The following is an 18,729-nucleotide window of genomic DNA, read 5'->3' on the forward strand; positions in this document are numbered from 1 at the left end:
TTTGGCTTAGCTGGTTTAGAGTAGCTGATAAGCATAGGCGCTGAAAAGCACTTTTAAGTGCTGAAGCTGATTTAAAAAATAAGCAATTACGTGTTTGGATAAAAGTGCTGAAATTAATAATAAGCAGCTAAAAAATTGGGTATACAAAGAGTTTTGTTTTAAAAAGAAGTATTTTTGGGATAGAATAATAAATATTTTGGTCAAACCTAAAGTGCTTATAAGCTGAAATTTGATAAGTTGGGGGAGACCAACTTATGGCTTTTGCCTTATTTTTTGCTTATAAGCACTTAACTTATAAGCACTTTTAATTTTACCAAACGCGTAGATAAGCCAAAAAATGCTTATAAGCCAATTTGACCAGCTTATAAGCTTAGCCAAACACCCTAACTTTAACTTTGACTTTTTAAAAGAAAAAAAAAACTCTATCCCCCCAACCCAAAAATAAGATAAAATAAAAAATAGTACTTTTTAAATTTCAATTTATTTGAACCTATTTTGACTGAACACATAATTTAAGAAAAAATAGAAAGTTTGAACTTGTGATTTAAAATAAAGCATATATATTTTGTGTCTCTATAAATTATTATATAAAAACAATATTCAAATATAAAAAAGTCATTATTTTAGACACGGACTAAAAAAAAATAATTTCAATCAAAATTAAAAGTGAGGGAGTATGAGGTTTGAATACGGACATAACAATTAAATTAAAAACAAAAGAAGTGGGAGTAATACGGACAATATTCACGGAAAAGTGACGCCCCTCGTGAAATAGCCATAGGGGTGAGCCAATCCCCATCTCCCTCCCACAATCTGCCAGTCCTTTTTAAGTATTACTCCTACCATTTTCAACTCCCACAAAGCAAAGTTACAGAATTAAATAGAGTCAGAGAACAAGAGAGGGTCCGTTAGAATCGAACAATCATCATGCCATCAGGTGCCAAGAAGCGTAAAGCTGCCAAGAAAAAGAAGGAATTGCAAGCAAAGGACCCTTCCTACTCTCATGGTACTTCCCTCCTTGTTCCCCACTTTAAATATTACTTAACTTTTTCTTTTCCTTTTTCTTTTTTTAAATCTTTTTCATCAGCTTGTGCTTCGTTTTAGTAAATCATTGAGCAGTCTGTTACAGTTGTCAAGTGAATCTTACTCGTCTAGACTGTAGTAGATGTGCTACTGTGCTTTACGCTCTGTTAGTCCAATCTGTACATACCAATATGCCACTTTTGTATCAATTTCTCATCTTTAACAACTTTACAGCTTTGACTTGTCTCTCAATTGCTTTGTTATATGCTCTTGTATCGCTTACTTTAGTATATGTTTTTCCGTACTCATGTGTCTCGCTGTTATTCTCTAATTAATTGTCTTTTTAGTTTTGGATGCACACATTTGTATATAAGAGTGTTTTGTGCTTGATTCATGATTGTATTGCTCAGAGTCGTTTCTAATTTCTGAAATCAATACCAACCCATGTTAATTTCGTCATTTTCTATTTAAAGTTAGTTTTGATATGTGGGTTTATATAACTTCTGGGTGATTGTAATTTACTTGATTCCTTTCTGAATCACTGGGGGATGAACCATACTATGGTAGGAGAAGACCTAAAGCACGATGGATCCGAGAGCCTGAACATAAATATTGAGCAAGTTGAACCCGGGAAAGAACCTCCTGAAAAAGGCTTACGGAGGAGTTCTAGTAGTAGTAGTAGCAGCAGCAGCCGCAGTAGCAGCAGTTCGGATGAAAAACCTGCTGTTGTTGACAAGAATTTCTCGGTTGATAATGCTCCACCTGGTGAATTAGTGAAGGAACCTGATTCTTTTGCTAATGACCAAGTCGCTGAGAACCTTCCAGGAACAGATGCTCGTAAATCGATCGTGGAAACAGCCTCTTTATCTGATCTAGATAAGGCTTCCCTATCAGAAGACGCAATTCAAGTGACAACGGGTTCATCTAATACTGATAATGTGACGACATCACATACTGTGGAACCGGCAATGAAGGGAAATTTGGGTTTTGTGGATGGAAAAGCCACGGTTTCAGAAGTTCTGCTGGAATTAGAGAAAAGGATTGATGAAGCAAGTGAAACATTGCATGATGGTGCTGTAGCAGCTTCAGATGCAAAAGCCTTCGCGGTCAAAGAAGATGAAGACAAACTAGAGCTGTCTTACAATGCTCCTACAGTTGATGTCACTGTTCATCCAGATAATGTGAAAGATACTCCCACTCGCGAATGCTATGAGCATCAGGTCTTCTACATTCTTCTCTTGCTTTTTGATTCATTCAGTTGTAAGAATGCTCCAAATTATGCATTGCAGTTTAAGAACGGTCCAAATTGTTTATTCTTTATGTAGTGAATTTTTTTTTAACTTTTTCCCTTACATAACTATTTGCATCAGCCGGTGGCTTTGGCTCCGCGACCAGTGCAAACAACTTCCTGGAAGAGTTGCTGTGGCTTATTTGAGGTGTTTGCAGGATCAAATACATAACTTCAGGTGGGAAATGATCCTTCTTTTTGATGTATTCCCCATGCAAATTCCTTTTTACAAGTGAAAGGTTTACAAGAAAAAAATATGGTGTAGCCTTTATTAGTTGGATATATTTACTTTTGGTCGTTTTGTGTCTTTCGTGTCCTTGGTTCTTATACTTGATTTTGTTGATATAATCACCGGGTGTTTTTTATCTGAAAATAGTTTTTTTGGTCTGTGTCTTTGAACTGCTACTGTGTGGTTTCATTCATAAGGCATTTCTAAATCATTACCTGATTTATTACAAGAAGAAACGATGATGATAAGAAAGGTTGTGCAGCCCACAGAAAGCTTCTTAATAGCTGAATATACTGCTGGTTGATTTCGTTTCCTCTTGAAAATCTTTTAACAGTCTTTTATACTTCCTAAACTCAATGATTTAATAGTTCTGCACCAGCTTGAAACACACTGTTATATCTGCTTATATTCCAACTATTGGTGGCAGTCCTATTATGGCTAGGGATCTTATCTTGGGTGGATTGGGGAAGCGTTAGGTCGTTCTTGCTCTGAAAAACCTTTCCAAATGCTGTAGAAGTAACTAGGTTTCTCTCTCCTCGAAGTGACTTGTAAGACAAGCATTTCAGTGTTACATAGGCTAAAAATTTGACGTGGCATGTCTTGCCATATGTTGCATGGCACCCCGTGCCAAGAGGGTTTTTTCAGAAACTCAAATTATCGCCCATCTGTCCCAAATTTGGCCTGGCACGTCATGCCATATGTTGCATGGAAATCGTGCCACATGTCGCATGGCACGTCGTGCCAGGGTATTTTTCCCGGAACAGATTGCTGCTTTGCTACCCTTTAGTAAAAAAGTAATAAGATCTTGTAGGAATGTCGGAATACCTCTTTAGAACTTTTCGAACACCCGTGTGTCTATCTCAAGGTTTGAATGACGTAATACTTAGCAAAAGATTTTCCGGGGCATTATAGGCTCCCCCCTTATATGACATTTGTCCTCGACTATCAAACTTGGTTACCCCTTGAATTGAGAGGGAAGGTTTAGGCCTAATGTCAAATTCTTATATCCTTTGAGTACTAAAGTTTGGCAAGCTCCCCCTGTTTTTCGAATGTTCGGCAAAGTTTACTTTATAACTAGAGTTATACAAATAACTTTCACCTGCCCAAATATCACAATGCATCATCTCTACTTCCAATCACTTGATCCCACAATATACAACATCATCAAGGCATCAGTATACACATCAAGGTTATCACTCTCTCTTGTAACAACTGTCGTCCAACTATTAGGACTGCTAGTGGAATAAACTCACCATTACTCATTAGGCAACTCTTTTTATGCTTAAAAAACTGCTTGTGGTAATTCATAGAGTCTCGTTATTTCTACTTTCATATTCCCATGTCAACATACGCAACGTTCTTAGCCTTAGCTGTGTCGTGTTCCATGAACCTCTCCCTCGGGGTTCATTCTCACATCATCAACTCACGCACTCACCTTCAAACTAGGACCTTTGTCCTGTACATCCTATATATCTCCCTTGCTCACAAAATATGGTATTTCCGTTCGTAGTGTTACCTTTTACTCAATTAGGTCTCATAGACAGTTTGTGATTAAATTCTTGTTGTTAAAGGATATATCATTTCGATGTGAAAGACATATCATAATCAACTCCTCACGAGTTTCCAACAGGTAATGAAACCTCAAAGGAAATTTCTAGTTGTTTGGGTTCTTTTCCAAATTCTATAGTAAGGAAGTGTGACACACAAGAGACGGCAGAACCTTGGTCTATCAAAGTATAAGAAAGATGGTCACACACTATTAAATTACCTGTGATGACGATATTCGATGCCTCTGCACTCTGTTAGTCTGTCACGGCCCAAGCCCATGGCCTGTATTGTCCGCTTTGGGCCTAGGCCCGCACGAATTTGTATTCAGGCTACGCCATATCGAGTCCCAAAAGTGCGTGTATCATGTGAATTTGTGTTGTACCTTATAAAACTCTTCACTTTCCTCTCCCATTCCGATATGGAATTCGCCTAAGGTGACATGTGCACCCCTTTTTCAGAAGCTTGCCAACCTAGCCAACCAAGAAGCCCGCCAGTTCTACTCGAACCGCCCTCGTTGGCCCGCCCTACGTTATGGGCGTCACATTCACATACCTTGGGACTCAACATCCTCGCTCAGGTTTGCTCCACTATCATACTGAGGGAGATTCGACTCTGATACCATATTTGTCATGACCCAAGCCCATGACACGTATTGTCCGCTTTGGGCCTAGGCCCACAAGGAATTTTCTTTCAGGCTACACCATATCGAGCCCCAAAAGCGCGTGCACCATGTGAACTTGTTGTGCCTTATAAAGCTCTGCACTTTCGTCCCCCATTCCATTGTGGGATTCGCCTAAGGTGACATGTGCACCCCTTCATTAGAAACTTGCCAGCCTAGAAGCCTGCCAGTCCTACTCAACTCGTCCTCATTGGCCCGCCCTTCGTTACGGGCGTCACACGGTCTATGGAGGCATAGAGACTAGTTAGTCCGCCACTTGCCTGAGCTCCTTTCCTACCTACACCACGACCTACTGGGTTATTAGACCGAACTAGAGGAGATACAGTGAGAGAGTAGTAGCTGTAGAAGCTGCCTGAGTAGCTGTGGCCTGCTTGAGTTGAAGGCAATCTCTCATATGGCCTGGTTCATTGCAATGGTAGTATCCCCTTTGACCAAATCGACAAAGTCCATAATGTATTTTCTGACAAGTAGGGAATAAGGTTGAATCTCGATATGCAGCTAGAAATTACTATATAGATAATAGGCTGAATACATACACAATCCCTTGATCTTTTCACGAGATATCATTTAAACACTTTAACTGGAGGAGTGACCTATTGAATACCTGGACTATGTCAATTATGTGCCTATGAAACACATTGTGCTGACATGGCACAACAAGTGTTTTTCACCTCCTTTGAGAGCGTGAATAGCTTTATATTTTTTCTGAAATGACTTTTTTGCCCGTATGTATACTTGCCTCTCCTCTCTTCCCACATCCTCTCTATCTCGCCTCATTCACTGGCTGGAAAATTCCACTCCGATGAACCATTCTTCCATGTGAAATAACCTCTCCCCCAATCAGAAAATCACTTAGAAAACCCTAAAGAAATACCCAGTAGTTTTCACTTTGTTCGTCACCTAGAATCATTGCTAGAGAGAAGCTTCATCTCTTTCTTATGAACTAAAAGACATTTAATATATTGATACGAGAATTGAAGAAATAAAAATGTACGATAAATTAAAGATTGACGGTTTTGAGAAATGGAGAGGAGGGAGTTCATCTTCAACTTGAATTTTCATTTCATTGCATTTTTGGTGCTTCTTACCCAATTTAGGTTCATTGAATTTTGTTCCTGAAACTAATATACCATAGAAACGGAAATATCGAAAACGCACGGACATGTTTACTGGATTTTGGACTTTTAGTCTTGCTTCAATTACTTTTTCTCTGGTAATTTGTTCCCCTTATGGGTGTCACTACTCACTCTCTCTCTCTCTCTCTGCGAATGAACATAAATCTTTCCGAATATCATGAATATCCTTCGCCCCTTATCTCCTCATCTTACCTAAGTTTCCATTTTTTCAAAATAGCTCGTCAATAAAAAATTTCTATTAAAACTTGGAATTCAAATAATCTTATCCTTCTATTCTAGGCGAGGAGGGAAATTTAGAATAAATAGTTTACCACTAAATCCACTAGTAACGGCATGCTGTCCCGACTTGAAAAGGGTTGGTAGACTTCAAGCTGGGTCAGCTAGACACCAGAGAAGGTGAGGTCGTCTTTCTTTCCAGCCATTAGATAGTTGTATATAGAATTAGCCAGATCGTCTCTCTCTCTCTCTCTCTCTTCGTTTCTTCTCTTCTCTTGCACCAGAAAGAGAGCCCAATACTTATACCATGGCATTCATATTTCCCTGGTTCCAGATGGATTTAGCTAGCAAGTTTGCCAGAATGTGTGATTTTCACAAACTTCCAATCTTCCATGCTCTAGATGCAACTTCTTAGAGGTTGGAGGGTTTATTCCCAGATGAAGATTCTTCAATTCTCAAGTATAGCAGGTTATTATCATAATTTTTTCAAGGGATAAGGGGATCAAACTGTTTGGGATCGCATGCTTCTTACTTCCAAAACTTATGTCGATATTTGATGATTGATCTATTTTAGAATCTCAAAAAATTGTGCTTCAAAGGCTGATAAGTTCGAATTTGAACCCTGTGACATTGTTCTTCCAACTTGTTAGGCTGTTATTGGTAAGGATATTGAGGTTATCGGGTGCATCTTCCTGTTTCTGTGCATGACTTTTTCCATTCATCTCGGAAGACCTAATGACTGTTTTATTGAGTTTGCATCCTTTTTATCTTGCAATTCAGAATAATCTCTCTCACTAAGCATTTTAAAGCATGATCCTTATATAATCAAGTCTTTTTTGATGCAGAAAGAAAGCATGAAATTGCTCGAGTCAATAATCAACATTTGGTGGCATCTGGTGGATCATGGAAGTTATACAGTAGTCTTCTTCTTTTTCTTTGAATTATGGGCGACAACCGTAGCTACACAATTATATATTCAATAATCCTAGTTTTGTTTGAAAAGCAGCTATGAACTCCTTGTCTCTGTCCTGCTTTCCTGGTATTTATGCAGTGCGTAGTTCTGTTTGTTTGTGAACTTTTTGCAAAAAGTGAAAATAGTTTTCGTGAAAACTCGTGTAGTCATCATGGTTTAGAATGTGATTAGGCAGAGACATTCACATCTTATGGGTTCTTCACCAAGTCAAATGCGTGTTCAAATATACGATAATAAGCTTTGTGGAAAGACTTGTCAAATCTGTACTGATTGTTTGCTCCCAAGTACTCTTTTTCACCCATGTTATGCTATATCTTTTGGTTTTGAGAGAAAATTTCTATCGTGTGTGCAGTGACATCATGTTCCATAGAGTTGCGGGTACCACAGCAACTTTACTTTGGTAGGAATATTGATTCAATTTTAAAGTCTGATCTTTGTCTGAGTCGGTAATACATTAGTCTAAGCAAGTAGTTCTGGATTGTGTATTACTCATTTTCATATACAGATACAGAATGAGAGAAGGTAGTTGAAATATAAACAGCCATCCTCTGGCTAAATTTATCTGAAACATTGACAATAAACAATTCAGAAAGAAATAGAAAACTCGATCCATTCCACACGCGATAGAATCAGTCCAAAGATCGACTATCTCCTTGTTGCAGCACCAAGAATGGCAGCTAAATATACCAATTGAGCGAATGAATGAAAAAACAATTAAAAAGCGGAATCTACGACTAGCATTTTCCATAAGTTTGCAAAGAATTAACAACCATAAAATTAACTTTAATTAATGTACTTTTTAGTCTGGCTTTTTCCAGGCAAAACTCCACGGAGAACATTACTGTAAGTTATATGTTGAGAAGCAAAAATAGATTGTGAACTTGAGAATACTGAACTAAGCAATTTAATCTTAATACTTTAAAATCAACGTGACAATATGTATAAAATGATAAAAGTTTATATAAAAAACACATGTTTTGCATTTATTTAGCGTGTAAACACCAAATGTATTTACCGTTTTCGTAGAAGAATATGAGAAACACTATTGACTTACCCCATGGCAAGGATTGCAAGACTCCAGGCAATGGTGGCAGCAGAAGCAGCAGCTGATGAACTGCCCATATTTCAATGACGAATGTGATTGAACTGCCCATTTTATGTCACGACCCGGATTTCCCACCCTCGGGAGTCGTGATGGCGCCTACTATTAGGAGCTAGGCAAGCCGACTATTTATTATGTCTTTTAGCAAACCTCGACATTAATAAAAACAACGAAGCATTTAATATAAAAGCGGAAGTCTTAAGCATAAATAAACGGAGAACAATGCGTAAGTTCAATACAACTCTACCCAAGAACTGGAGTCACAGACTCAGGAACGTCTAGAGAATGCTAAATACAAAGTCTGAACAAAAACATAGTTCTGTTTGTTCCGGTACAAAGGATAACAAACTAAAGTAAAGATAGAAGAGACTACGGGCCATGCGGATGTCAGCAAGGCTACCTCGGGATCTCTGGACTGAAGTCAGCTCCCAAATGCTCCTACTGCTGTCCAAAAGCTGCTGCTCCGGTACTGTGATCTGTGCAAAAAGATGCACAGAGTGTAGCATCAGCACAACCGACCCCATGTGCTGGTAAGTACCTAACCTAACCCCGGCGAAGTAGTGACGAGGCTAGACCAGACTACCAGATAAACCTGTGCAGATATATATATATACAAGTACAACAAAATAATAGCGGAAAGTAAGCAATTAAAGCTGGGAGGGGGGAAACATGCTTATGGGGAAGCAGATAAACGGAATATCAGGAATAACAAGAGAAACTACATCTGATTTCTTCTAACACAGAATAAAGGAAAACAAACCACTTTCACTTATTTCAATTTCCTCTCATTGCAGGCGTGCAACACGATCCCATTTCCTTACATCACGTGGTAGGCGTACCACACGCTCCCATCACAATAATATCACGTGGTCGGCGTGCCACACGTTCCCATTTCATAATAACTCGTGGTCGGCGTGCCACACGATCCCATTTCATAATATCTCGTGGTCGGCATGCCACACGATCCCATTTCTTTCAACACAATACACAACATAATTCTGGCAAGGGAGAAAGATGTTATAATAACTATCCCGGCGAGGGAGCAATGTAATATAATAAACTATCCCGGCAAGGGAGCAATGTAATATAATAAACTATCCCGGCAAGGGAGCAATGTAATATAATAAACTATCCCGGCAAGGGAGATCCAGCTATAACCAAACTCATTCAATCTCTACTTAACACAATTAAATCCACACTTAGTCTCAACAATTACTGGCTCAGTGTTAAAGATTTCCAACCAATTCCTCATAAATAACAATTACAAATTCGATAATTTAGCAAATTAGGACTCACGGTCATGCTCGACACCAGTGTATAGATACTCGTCACCATGCCTATACACCGTACTCGACAAATAGCAATTAACAAATAAGACTCTACTCCTATTCCCTCAAGCCAAAGTTAGACCAAACACTTACCTCAACTTCCACAGCTAAATCAATCCACAACGACCGCCTTCCCTCTCGAAATCGGCTCCAACTCAATCAAATCTACGAAATAACGACTTTACAACATTAATATAAGCTAAACAAATCAACCCAATGCCTAAATATAGATTCCCAACCTTTCTTCCAAAATTTCTAAAAATCGACCCCGGGCCCGCTTGGTCAAAATACGAGGTTCGAACCAATTTCATATCACCCATTCCCCACTAGCCCAAATATACAATTTGTTTTCATATTCGACCCCAAAACGAGGTCTAAATTGAAGAAAAATTGAAAAGCCCTAACTCTACCCATTTCCCCCAATTTCCAACCCTAGATTACATAATTTAGGCTTAGAACTTGCTAATTAATGAAGGAAAATGAAGGAAATGAGTGGGAATTTACTTACCCAAGAGGTCTTGATGAAAGGAAGCTTCAATGGAGACCTAAGGACCTTGGAGAAGAAGGAACTCGGATGTTTTTATGAAAATCTGCGACCATATATACTGTTCTGAAAATTAAAATATAACTGGGCAGATTTACCCTTCGCGTTCGCGGAAATGGGGATGCATTCGCGAAGGGTCACAGGGGCAGAGAATCGCGATCGCGGGTCGAGTAACGCGAACACGTAGAGGAAAAATTACTGGGGGTCCAAGGTTTGGCCTACGCGAACGCGTGAGGCCTAACGCGATCGCGTTGAAGGGGACACTGAAGCTACGCGAACGCGTGCTGGGGGATCGCGAACACGAAGTAGAGAGCAGTGAAGGCATCGCGATCGTGGAGGGGAAGTCGTGATCGCGAAGAAGGGAGGTCCTGTGCACTGCTGCAGATTTTTCTGCAGAAATTCTAAGTTCTAAACCTCCCGGAACACCCCCGAAAACACTCCTGAGCCCTTGGGGCTCCTAAACAACCACACACTCTAACTCAACAACATCCTACGAACTTAACCGTGCGATCAAATCGCCAAGATAACATCATAAACGAGGAATCAAACCTCAAAATCATCACTTTTCCTTCAAACTTCATAAACTTTTATTTTTAGATATTTAGGTCCGAAACACGTCAAATGACGTCCGATTTCAACCAAATTTCACAAAAAGCGCTTAAACCATATATAAGACCTGTGTCGGGCGCCGGAACCAAAATACAGGCACGATACCAACACGTTCTAATCAATTTCCTTTTCAAATTTCCATATTAATATTTGAAAAACAATTTCACAGAAAAATTCATTTCTCGGGCTCTAGACCTCGAAATTCGACTCCGGGCATATGCTCGAGTCTCATATTTTTCTACGGACCCTCCGGGACCGTCCAATCACGGGTCCAGGTCCGTTTACCCAAAATGTTGACCAAAGTCAACTTTAATCATATTAATATCAAAATTCATCATTTTTTACACAGAATTCATATTTAAGCTTTCCGGCTATGCGCCCGGACTGCGCACGCAAATCGAGGCAAGTAAAAATGAGGTTTTCAAGGCCTCAGAAGCACGGAATGAAAGGGAAAACAAGTGATGACCCCTTTGGGTCGTCACATTCTCCACCTCTAAAACAATCGTTCGTCCTCGAACGGACAAAAGAAAGAAGTACCTGAGTCGAGAAATAGATGAGGATAACGGCTCCGCATGTCAGACTCGGACTCCCAGGTCGATGCCTCAGGAGGCTGACCTCTCCACTGAACTCGTACTGAAGGAAAACTCTTCGATCTCAACTGTCGAACCTGCCGGTCTAGAATAGCCACTGGCTCCTCCTCATTAGACAGATCCTTGTCCAACTGGACAGTGCTGAAATCTAACACGTGGGCTGGATCGCCGTGATACCTCCGAAGCATGGACACATGAAAAACTGGACACACGGTCGAGAATCTCAAATGGACCAATGAACCTAGGGCTAAGCTTGCCCTTCTTCCCAAATCTCACACGCCCTTCATAGGCAACACTCGGAGCAATACCCAACCATGAAGGCTACATCTCGAGCCTTACGATCTGCATAACTCTTTTGCCGCGACTGAGCCGAACGAAGCCTATCCTGAATGATCTTGACCTTATCCAAGGCCTCCTGAACTAAATCTGTGCCCAATAACCGAGCCTCTCCCGGCTCAAACCATCTCACTGGGGACCGACATCGCCTACCATACAACGCCTCATAAGGAGCCATCTGAATGCTGGACTGTTAGCTGTTGTTGTAGGCAAACTCCGCTAAAGGCAAGAACTGATCCCACGATCCTCCAAAGTCAATAACACAAGCTCGGAGCATGTCCTCCAATATCTGAATAGTCCGCTCGGACTGTCCGTTCGTCTGAGGATGGAATGTTGTGCTTAACTCAACCTGGGTGCCCAACTCTCGCTGAACTGCTCTCCAGAAGCGTGAGGTAAACTGCGTACCCCGGTCCGAAATGATGGATATCGGCACCCCATCAAGGCGAACAATCTCTCTGATATAGATCTCAGCTAATCTCTCGGATGAATAAGTGGTTGCAACAGGAACAAAATGTGCTGACTTGGTCAGCCTATCAACAACGACCCAAATCGCATCAAACTTCTTCCGGGTTAACGGGAGTCCAGTAACAAAATCCATGGTAACCCTCTCCCACTTCCACTCGGAAGCTCAATCCTCTTAAACAGTCCACCAGGCCTCTGATGCTCGTACTTAACCTGCTGACAGTTCAAACATCGAGCCACATATGCAACAATATCTTTCTTCATTCTGCGCCACCAATAGTGCTGCCTCAGATCCTAATACATCTTCGCGGCGCCCGGGTGAATAGATACCGGGAGCTATCGGGCTCCGCNAAGCATGGACACGTGAAAAACTGGATGCACAGCTGACAAGCTAGGCGGCAAGGCAAGGCCTATAAGCCACCTCTCCCACACGGTCGAGAATCTCAAATGGGCCAATGAACCTAGGGCTAAGCTTGCCCTTCTTTCCAAATCTCATCACGCCCTTCATAGGCGACACTCGGAGCAATACCCGCTCACCAACCATGAAAGCTACATCTCGAGCCTTACGATCTGCATAACTCTTTTGCCGCGACTGAGCCGAACGAAGCCTATCCTGAATGATCTTGACCTTATCCAAGGCCTCCTGAACTAAATCTGTTCCCAATAACCGAGCCTCTCCCGGCTCAAACCATCCCACTGGGGACCGACATTGCCTACCATACAACGCCTCATAAGGAGCCATCTGAATGCTGGACTGGTAGCTGTTGTTGTAGGCGAACTCTGCTAAAGGCAAGAACTGATCCCACGATCCTCCAAAGTCAATAACACAAGCTCGGAGCATGTCCTCCAATATTTGAATAGTCCGCTTGGACTGTCCGTCCGTCTGAGGATAGAATGTTGTGCTCAACTCAACCTGGGTGCCCAACTCTCGCTGAACTGCTCTCCAGAAGCGCGAGGTAAACTGCGTACCCCGGTCCGAAATGATAGATACCGGCACCCCATGAAGGCGAACAATCTCTCTGATGTAGATCTCAGCTAACCTCTCAGATGAATAAGTGGTTGTAACAGGAACAAAATGCGCTGACTTGGTCAGCCTATCAGCAACGACCCAAATCGCATCAAACTTCTTCCGGGTCAACGGGAGTCCAGTAACAAAATCCATGGTAACCCTTTCCCACTTCCACTCGGGAAGCTCAATCCTCTTAAACAGTCCACCAGGCCTCTGATGCTCGTACTTAACCTGCTGACAGTTCAAACAACGAGCCACATATGCAACAATATCCTTCTTCATCCTACGCCACCAATAATGCTGCTGCAAGTCCAGATACATCTTCGCGGCGCCCGTGTGAATAGAATACCGGGAACTGTGGGCCTCCGCTAAGATCAACTCTCGAATCCCATCAACATTGGGCACACAAACTCGCCCCTGTAGTCTCAAGACACCATCATCATCTAAGGTCACCTTCTTGGCACCTCCACGCTGCACCGTGTCTCTCAGGACACACAAATGGGGATCATCATACTGCCGATCACGGATACGCTCCAATAATGAAGAACGAGCAACCGTGCAAGCTAACACTCGGCTAGGCTCAGAGATATCCAACCTCACAAATCGATTGGCCAAAGCCTGAACATCCAAAGCAAGCGACCTCTGGCTGGCCGGAATATAAGCAAGACTACCCATGCGGGCGGACTTCCTACTCAATGCATCGGCCTTCCCCGGGTGGTACAAGATAGTAACATCATAATCTTTCAGCAACTCCAACCACCTCCTCTGCCTCAAATTCAACTCCTTTTGCTTGAACAAGTACTGAAGACTTTTGTGATCAGTGTACACCTCACAAGTCACGCCATATAGATAATGCCTCCAAATCTTCAGAGCATGAACAATGGCTGCCAACTCTAGATCATGAACCGGATAATTCTTCTCATGGATCTTCAACTGCCTCAAGCATAGGCTATGACTCTGCCCAAAACGAGGTCTAAATCGAAGAAAAATTGAAAAGCCCTAACTCTACCCATTTCCCCCAATTTCCAACCCTAGATTACATAATTTAGGCTTAGAACTTGCTAATTAATGAAGGAAAATAAAGGAAATGAGTGAGAATTTACTTACCCAAGAGGTCTTGATGAAAGGAAGCTTCAATGGAGGCCTAAGGACCTTGGAGAAGAAGGAACTCAGATGTTTTTATGAAAATCTCGCGACCATATTGTTCTGAAAATTAAAATATAACTGGGCAAATTTACCCTTCGCGTTCGCGGAAATGGGGATGCGTTCACGAAGGGTCACACGGGCAGAGAATCGCGATCGCGGGTCGAGTAACGCGAACGCGTAGAGGAAAAATTACTGGGGGTCCAAGGTTTCGCCTACGCGAACGCGTGAGGCCTAACACGATCGCGTTGAAGGGGACGCTAAAGCTACGCGATCGCGTGCTGGGGGATCGCGAACGCGAAGTAGAGAGAAGTGAAGGCATCGCGATCGCGGAGGGGAAGTTGTGATCGCGAAGAAGGGAGGGCTTGTGCACCGCTGCAGATTTTTCTGCAGAAATTCTAAGTTCTAAACCTCCCGGAACACCCCCGAAAACACTCCCAAGCCCTCGGGGCTCCTAAACAACCACACACTCTAACTCAACAACATCCTACGAACTTAACCGTGCGATCAAAGATAACATCATAAACGAGGAATCAAACCTCAAAATCATCACTTTTCCTTCAAACTTCATAAACTTTCATTTTTAGATATTTAGGTCCGAAACACGTCAAATGACGTCCAATTTCAACCAAATTTCACAGAAAGCGCTTAAACCACATATAAGACCTGTACCGGGCGCCGGAACCAAAATACGGGCCCGATACCAACACGTTCTAATCAATTTCCTTTTCAAATTTCCATATTAATTTCTGAAAAATAATTTCACAGAAAAATTCATTTCTCGGGCTCTAGACCTCGGAATTCGACTCCGGGCATATGCCCGAGTCTCATATATTTCTACGGACCCTCCGGGACCATCCAATCACGGGTCCGGGTCCGTTTACCCAAAATATTGACCAAAGTCAACTTTAATCATATTAATATCAAAATTCATCAATTTTTATACAGAATTCATATTTAAGCTTTCCGGCTACGCACCCGGACTGTGCACGCAAATCGAGGCAAGTAAAAAATGAGGTTTTCAAGACCTCGGAAGCACGGAATGAAAGGGAAAACAGGTGATGACCCCTTTGGGTCGTCACATTTTATAAGTGGAGCATTTATTAGGTCTTACTATATCTTTTATCCTTAACCTCTAATATTTTTGCTTCTTTAGTGAGATCATATATGCTTATAAAAATTTGTCCTAATGTTATTTTCAGGTATAGTTTTAAAATATTTTATTTTATTAATTTACTTTAATTATTTATATTAAAATTCTTGTAAGATCATTAGGTTAAATTGTGTAAAGACTCTAAACTAAAGTTAAAAATATCGTAGTATAAAAGTTGGAGTTATTGAAGATTTTGTTGTGTTAGATAATTCTAGAAGATGTAAACACGAGTTTTTCTAATACGAGTAAAAATAAAATACATTATTAAAATCTTAAATGAGTTCAAGATAAGCACAAAATGAGTTTGAAGCATGGGCGGAGCTCGAGTGCTGGCTACGTGTTCGATCAAATTCGGTAGCTTCGGTTCAAACTCTGTTTTTATCTTAAAAATTCATTGAGTATGTACAGAACTAAATAACTTTTTTTTTGGCTAAAAGAACCAAAAAAATTTAAAAGATTAGAATTCAAAACGTAACCTATAAAGTCCAAATCCTTACTTTGCATTTGATTTAAAATAAATAATTTCATCAACAATAAAAGCTAAAATGTTAAAGAAGTGAAATGAAGTTTTGCTTTTATATATTGGAAATATATTTATTTGAAATTTAATTATTATATGAGTTATTTTATGTGTTTTAAAAATATTTGTCTCTTCTACCACTAATTTTTTGATGCACCTTACTTCATGTTCTTTCTAGAGATTGTCAAAATCTACCTTTTTACAGTTTTATTTAAAAAAAATTATTGGTAAAAATATTTAAAATTTGAAATTCTTTTATATTATAGTTATTCTTTACGTAAAACATATCACGACTATGAGAAATTTTTTTCTTTGCATGAACAAGTCTTAATTTTTTTTCTTTCTTATAATTTGTGTTAAATAAATTTGTTTTTTTCTATAAAAGAGGTTTGTACAGATATTTTGGGGATGAAGTAGAGGAAAAAAGAAGAGGTTAAAACTATTTTGAATTTTGGTAATTGTATGAGGTTATTTCTTATTTCCGTTGAACCAAATACGGTTTTCATGTAATTAGTTTTTTTTCCTATAGATATGTTACGACTCTAGAACATTATTCAAGCACGATATTGGGAGAGACAGTAAGGGTTCCCACACCAGATTGTTATTTTTTGAATTGAATAGAAATCGTTTATGCATAATATATCCTACAATTTTGAAATATTCACGGTGTATTCAAATATTGAAATTAAAAATTATTGACAATGTTGAAAATAAAGACAGTGATATCAATCAAGATAGAATTATCTTTAAAATCTCTTATTCGGTTAATTGAAAATTAATATTCTTAATCATAAACTATATATGAAGTACTAATTAATTCTTGAGATTCCTTTGATTCTTCTGAAATTAAGCTTAAATCACCACATTTAATTAGCAAAAATCTTGCTACATGAAATTGTGAATGAAATTAAAACTTAATAAATATAATAAAGAAATCTATTTCTATCTATAACTAAAGAAATTATATGCTCACAAGCTCAAAAAAAGCTAATGATTTTCCTTTTATGATTGTTTCCAAGTTGTAATTATTTTACATACTTTATAATTTATTATTTTATAAAATACCGAATCACTTGTATTTCTTTAATTTGCTATTTCTAATTCCGATCAAACTTCTTTCTTCCTAAATAACTTTTCCTTCAAAAATTAACATTCAAGTTTTCAAAACTATTGCCCTTCAAGAAAAACATGAAAGCATCCAACTCTTATTCATCAGTCTTCACAATTTTATCGCTACATTAGCATAAACACATTATTTAAAAGTGAAAAAGTTCAAATACGAGGATTCCGAGAATATGAGTGCCTCTGGTGGAGAAGATTCTGAGGACGAATAAGCTTCTTATGATAAGGACCGTGTTGCTTAGGCCCAGTAATTATCGCTTTTACTTTGAAGCCGACCGGCCTTTGTAAAGAAATTTTTGATCGGATCATGTGGCCCTTGTAAAAAGAAACTTTGATATGCTAAAATTATTTTCCTTTCCATGGCTCCCGAATCCGTCGTCCTTTTGTTATTTTATGCAAGTGTCAAAGTAACTTATTATAAAGTTATATAGTTGTACTCAACGGCTAGATCGGACATTCGAACCCGACCTGAGGCGATTTTTTGATAAATTGGATCCGAGTGAGATCATTTATTTGGACCCGGAATAAGGTAATCTTTGAGTTTGATGTCTGAGTGAGAGTGTTATATCAAACTCGAAATCAGGTGGACCTTAGACTTCGAAAAACAATCCTCGAGTGAATTTTCTAATATGCTTATCCTTATTTTTAGTTCAAAGTTTTCTTTTGAATCTATATTTGATATTAAGATGTAAATCTATAAATAAACTTTTGTTTGGTATTATAAGAAAAATTTGTATATAAACTGCACTTAAATATAGGGCAAACTTTGAAGAATAATAAGGTACGGTGTCCAATTCATGTGAACTAATTACCGTATATTGTAACGTTGATGCATAAACTAATAAAATTTCTCAAATGTTCAATCCATATTATGAGGTGAAAAAAATATTACTCTCTACGGTCTACTTTAAGTATTTTTTTGGTTGTTTTCAGATATATTAAAAAACTCACATTTTAGCATTAATTAATAATATAATTGGCCATATTAACCTTAATTTGTTCATTGCAATTACAATAACATCCTAGGCTCTTTACTCCGAGGGAAACTTTGGATTTTTTTTAATTTTTCTTGATATTTAAAAAAATCAAATATTATAGACCATAAAAAAGGCCAAAAAATCACTTAAACTGGATCGGAGGGAGTACTTATTATGAGTTCAAGTCTATATTCGAAATTTATTTTTTGTTCAATATTCTATGCACTTTTAATGATAGACGCAAATAGGATATACTAAGAGCCCGTTTGGATTAGCTAATTGTAAATAATTGATAAGCTTAGAGTGTTGAAAAGTATTTTTAAGTGCTGAAATTAATTTTTTAACTAAGTGTTCACGTGTTTGGATAGATGTACTGAAACTGATAATAAGCCGTTGAAATATTTGGTAGAAAAGTGCTGATAAGTTGTTCTTTCATTAAAATGACTAAAATATCTTTAAAACTTTTTCACAAAAGATTATGAATTAAAAAGTTTCTCTGTAATGAAAAGGATAACAACAAATATAGAATAAAGAGAAAGTTAGAAAATTTATTTTGAGAAATTTTATAAATTAAAAAATATTATTAAGGATAAACTAGTAAATGCTTTAGTCAAACTAAAAATAAGTTGAACGGTCATAAGTTGAGGATGACGAATTTATGACTTGTCACGGCTTTTAGTGAGTTTGACCCGCCTATAAGTGAGTTTGACTAGCTTATAATGTTAAAACTAGTTTAAGAAAA

At 39.0% G+C, this 18,729-nt stretch overlaps 1 protein-coding gene across 1 annotated transcript; it reads left to right on the top strand.

Moving 5' to 3' along the window:
* On the top strand, positions 740-7,194 carry LOC109233235. Its single transcript, XM_019399031.1, has 4 exons — positions 740-1,006; positions 1,591-2,243; positions 2,394-2,489; positions 6,965-7,194. The coding sequence occupies exons 1-3, from the start codon at positions 928-930 to the stop codon at positions 2,481-2,483; spliced, it is 822 nt and encodes a 273-aa protein (XP_019254576.1). The 5' UTR covers positions 740-927; the 3' UTR covers positions 2,484-2,489; positions 6,965-7,194.

The sequence above is a fragment of the Nicotiana attenuata genome, chromosome 10, assembly GCF_001879085.1.
Source record: "Nicotiana attenuata strain UT chromosome 10, NIATTr2, whole genome shotgun sequence".
Lineage (NCBI taxonomy): Eukaryota > Viridiplantae > Streptophyta > Magnoliopsida > Solanales > Solanaceae > Nicotiana > Nicotiana attenuata.